Genomic DNA, 4,427 nt, shown 5'->3' on the forward strand with positions numbered 1-4,427 from the left:
AAGATTCATACAAAATTATTATTCTCAAGTAAGTCTCAAAAACTGAAGAGTGGATTCTGGAGTGTGACTGAACTGAGACTAATTCTGCACCGACAGAATGCCACGTCCACACAGTACCACTAAAAAAAGAGATTTCAGCAGAAATTCTTGAATGTTGTATGTATTCTAGTCTGTTTATCATTTTTGGCTGACTCGGTCTCAGACTACTTAAAAAAAATCCATTTGAATTTTCTTAATATTTTTGAAGATACAATTTATACTCTTATCTCAGTTCTCTCACCTTTCTGCAAGTAGTTTTATCTCAAAATGGCTATCCAGTATTGAAAAGCACCTAGAATACTGTAATTTCAAGTTCCAATAGCATAGTGTCCTCAAACTAGTTGCATCTCTCCTTTTCAGTATATGCTTGCTATTCATATTGTTTATATCCATTCAGCAAATAAGATACAAGATTTATTCATTCCTGGCACTGGTGTCTCAGTACTAAAACCATGCAATCCGCTGAGACGCTGGTACCTGTAGTTCAGCATGTCTTTCCTGCGAAGTTCCTTAAGAAAGGTAGTGTGTATATCTGCAATGGGCACTCTAATGTCAGTTTTCAAGAGCTGATTTCCTTGACTCAAAGTTTTCCCTTCGGAGGAGCTTTAATTCTCTCAGTTCTTGTGGCTGTAAACTCTGGTCCACGCCAGGAGTTAGCTTGTAATTTAAAGGAGATTCAATATAACCGTTTCGGTACAGACAGACCCGCTTGCAGAATTCAAAGGTGCTAAACATAACACCGAAGTATGGGACAATCTGATAAAATAAGAAAAAAAAGCAACATAAGATGAAAAAGCAATATTAGACTCATAGCATTCTTAACTTAGACATTTTAAAAAAGGAAACTTCTAGGACTTGAAATCTGATCTGATCTGCTAATAGAGCTGTGCTCATTTATACAAAATCAGAGTCTCACCTCAAACTAGGCTGACACCTGCAGCATGCCAAAAGTAGGAGTTTATTATTGGTACATAACTAATTATAACAATATTGTGAGGAACAAGGTCTGTGCTAGCCTATAGATTATCACAACTTGTCAAATACCTAAGCAAATCCTAAGCAACCTCAGCAAATCCCAGTAGGAAATGTGGGATTTATTCCACATACAGCAGAGTGACTGAACAATTTTCTTCTTTTGCCCCACACAGAATCAGCAGCTCTGGTGCCACGTGGCTTTGTAACAGCCAAGCTAGGGCCAGGCACAGGCAGGCCATCGCAATCAATCACGTTGTCACTCAATTAGAACTCCTTAGCTGACCTGTAGTACTATAAAATGTATTTATGTAAACTAAATTATGTTCTGTTTAAGCTACCGTGCTTTATTTCATGCTTTCAACTCAGCAAGGGCTGTAGTAACTGATACGCATGCATTAAATAGCTGGTCGAAAGTACTACTTTTGACTTCTGGAGAAGTGGATTACAGAAGCGCAATTTTCTTTACAGCTTGGTACAACATGTCAAATTACTGGAGCTCAGCTGAGAAGTAGGACTTGTTTAGCTGTTTTAAGTGGATCACTTGCAATCCCCCTTCCATACCCTGGCTTGTGTGTTAGCAGCACTCCCTTCTCTAAGGACATTCAAATGAACTTGAAAGTAATGACACCTAGAAGCCAAGCTTACATTTGGGGAAATATGACCAAACCAAGTTCCAAAGCTGGTTTATAACCTGCCTGAGGTTATACCTGTTCTGTCACGGACTCTGTCATCTATAAGCTGCTAATAAGTACGGAGGCACGTCATAAGCTTTATAACCGCAACTGTCCAAAAGCGTGTCTTGATTACTTCAGGATAGTCTTTGCGATGAAAGCAAAACCTCACCTTGAGCAGACTGGGTGTGAGTCCACTCCAAAGTCCGAGCACACCTTTGTTCTTCACAGTTTGCCGGAAACAATCAGCCATGCCAGTAAAATGGACATCAACTGCTCCATAGTGAGGCAGCCAAGGACTCTGTGCCTGTTCAAGAGACACCCAGGGGGATTTAGAAGCAGCAAAGGAAAACCAAAGCAATTAATTATTTTCTCCATTCTGGTACATAAGGAACACTCAATGCCAGGTTTCAACAGACTGATCTGGATTCTTCCATCAACCCAAAAGAATCAGCTATTTTGTCTTGAAATACGAACTAAAAAGGGAGAGAATTCACTCTCTGATAGGTACAAAAGAGAAAGAGAGCAGTAATTTCACACAGCACTTCCTTTTGTGCCATGTCACTACTAGAAATAAATCCCACCCTTGTGAAGACAAACCATCCGAACCAGAGCCGCGTAACGCATCAGGCCCACATCTGCCAGCTGCTTAGGTCTGGGGAGAGGTATTTCACATCACTGGCAGTGGAACACCTACGAGAGGGAAGCTCGGGGCTTCCTGAAATTCTGATCAAAAAGAAGAGCACGCTGACTTCACTCTGGCTGCTGAGGCTGTGTCCACACTGCAATGAGAAGGGTGAACTGCACTACGGGTTGAGTAGCAACAGCACAGCAGAAACAGAAGAACAGAGATTTCAGCCCAGGCTGTACAAGCCCACCAAGGGCTGTAGGTGAGCAGTTGGTGCCTGTGCTCCCATATCTTTGGTACATGGTCAGTTGATCCGGATTGATTAAAGTTAGCTTGGGAGCATCCTGCTGGACTGCAGCTACATTTCCAACTGCAGTATAGATAGTGTCTGTTCACATGGAGGAAGTGTAGTGGGTCATTTTTAACAGCAAAATCCTTCCTTCATTAATCTCCTACTCTATTAGCACAGACAGGATAACCTGACCTTGAATAATCCCATCCTCACCCATCCGTGCACATGCAGTCATGGGTTTATTTTGCATCGGCAAATCAGGGTTTCACTCAAACACATGGCAAGTGACACTTCTCAGTCAGGAGTGTGTGGGGACCCCAAGACACAGGTTAATTACTTGCGCGTGCAAGCTGATCACCACAGGGCAGAAGTTTGATAAAAATCAGTTAACTGATTGGTGAATACGGATATCATTATCCCTTCATTGATCTGAAATACCATGTGGTGTAGCATTTTTTCCCTTCTTGGCCAGACTAACCTACAGCTTCTCAGAGCTGCTAAGCCTATGACAAGCCTCTTATAAACCGACAAGTGGTGATGACATTTTCTAGATGCCTCAGCTATAGCGTTTCAAATACTTGGCAACTTAGATGCTGGAAATGGAAACAGATCAAAACTCATGCTCCAGGTGTATAAGAGAAGTTGCTAATCCAATAGTTTTAATGCTGTTGCATCCCCATGCGTTACTGGCAAGTCTACTGCTAAAATTTAGAAGCTAACAAAAAACCCCTAATCACCCCGCACATGAACTGCATAGTCTTCTTTATCTACAAAAAATCACCTCATGATTTTTTTCTCACTTTTTTTGTGCGTGATTGAAATGCATGTGAAATACTTCTGATGGCAGGAAACAGGTAACACCATATAGTTTCCTTTTGACAGGGCTTTGGGAGGTGATTTTGGGAAAGCAGCTGTCTGCACTAAGAAAGAAGGCAATATGCTTCCACATCCTGATTTGTTATCTTCTGGATCCCCTTTATCATGTCCTGGCTCTTTTACCCCAGACAAGAGTAGGGCTGAAGATTTAATCCATGGTCTTTTACACTTCAAGGAGGAGAGAACAGAAGCATTTGCTTCTCTGACCCTTCTCAAGAGTGTAGCTGATTTGTAAGACCAGGATCACATTTGTGGTGGAGAAAGTATTTCAGATGTTCTAATTGTTCATCCCCTTTGTGTCTACATTGGCCTTGCTAACTCCATGGGGCTACAGCTGTTTCCATAATTCCTAACTGTGGTGCAAGCTCCCATAGCTCCTGTTTTAGGACTCAGAGAGGCAGACATTATGGGATTTAACTGCTGTGATTTTACAGTATTACCAGCCCTGCCTGCAGGTAGTTCAAGGTAACAGAGCTAGTCTGGTAGCCAAGGGTCATGCACATGTTACTTACGCTCATTTGCTACAAGGAAGCTTAGCTGTCTGCGTGGTTCTGTTACTTAAGGGGTGTAAGGGTTTAAAAAGCAATAGCTAAATCCAACAGTGGGAAAGAGAGAAATAACTTTTCAAGCCTTAATCCACAGTACTTGAGAAACTCCTGCACAAAGACTCTCATGACTGTACTGTAGAAGATGCTGAGTGCTGCAACTGAGACTTCAGGGACCAGTTCCACTAAGAATGGTGATATTAGCACCAGGGATGCTTAGAAGGGCACCCAAATGATCTAAGTATCCTTAAAAATGCAACAGCAGTCGTAGGAGAGCTGGATTCAAAACCCTGTTCTGCTTTCGGGACTGTCAGCCAGTTTCCACAAGCTTTTTTTGTAAAGGAAGTTATAGGCAGCCAAGCAGTGAAGAGGAACAGGTTTCTAAAATGCTTCAGGAAAGC

General features: G+C 41.9%; 1 protein-coding gene across 1 annotated transcript in view; it reads right to left on the bottom strand.

Annotated features, from left to right (window-relative positions):
- Positions 1-421: 421 nt before the first annotated feature.
- The window catches only part of SLC25A43 (solute carrier family 25, member 43), a 17,373-nt gene continuing 13,367 nt past the window's right edge, over positions 422-4,427 (bottom strand). The window contains exons 4-5 of the mRNA XM_009576173.1: positions 1,858-1,992; positions 422-795 (exon numbers count right to left, since the gene is read on the bottom strand). Of these exons, the coding sequence (XP_009574468.1) occupies positions 592-795; positions 1,858-1,992 (339 nt within the window). The 3' untranslated portion in view covers positions 422-591. The remainder of the gene's footprint in view (positions 796-1,857; positions 1,993-4,427) is intronic.

The sequence above is a fragment of the Fulmarus glacialis genome, unplaced genomic scaffold (genome assembly GCF_000690835.1).
Source record: "Fulmarus glacialis isolate BGI_N327 unplaced genomic scaffold, ASM69083v1 scaffold17454, whole genome shotgun sequence".
NCBI lineage: Eukaryota > Metazoa > Chordata > Aves > Procellariiformes > Procellariidae > Fulmarus > Fulmarus glacialis.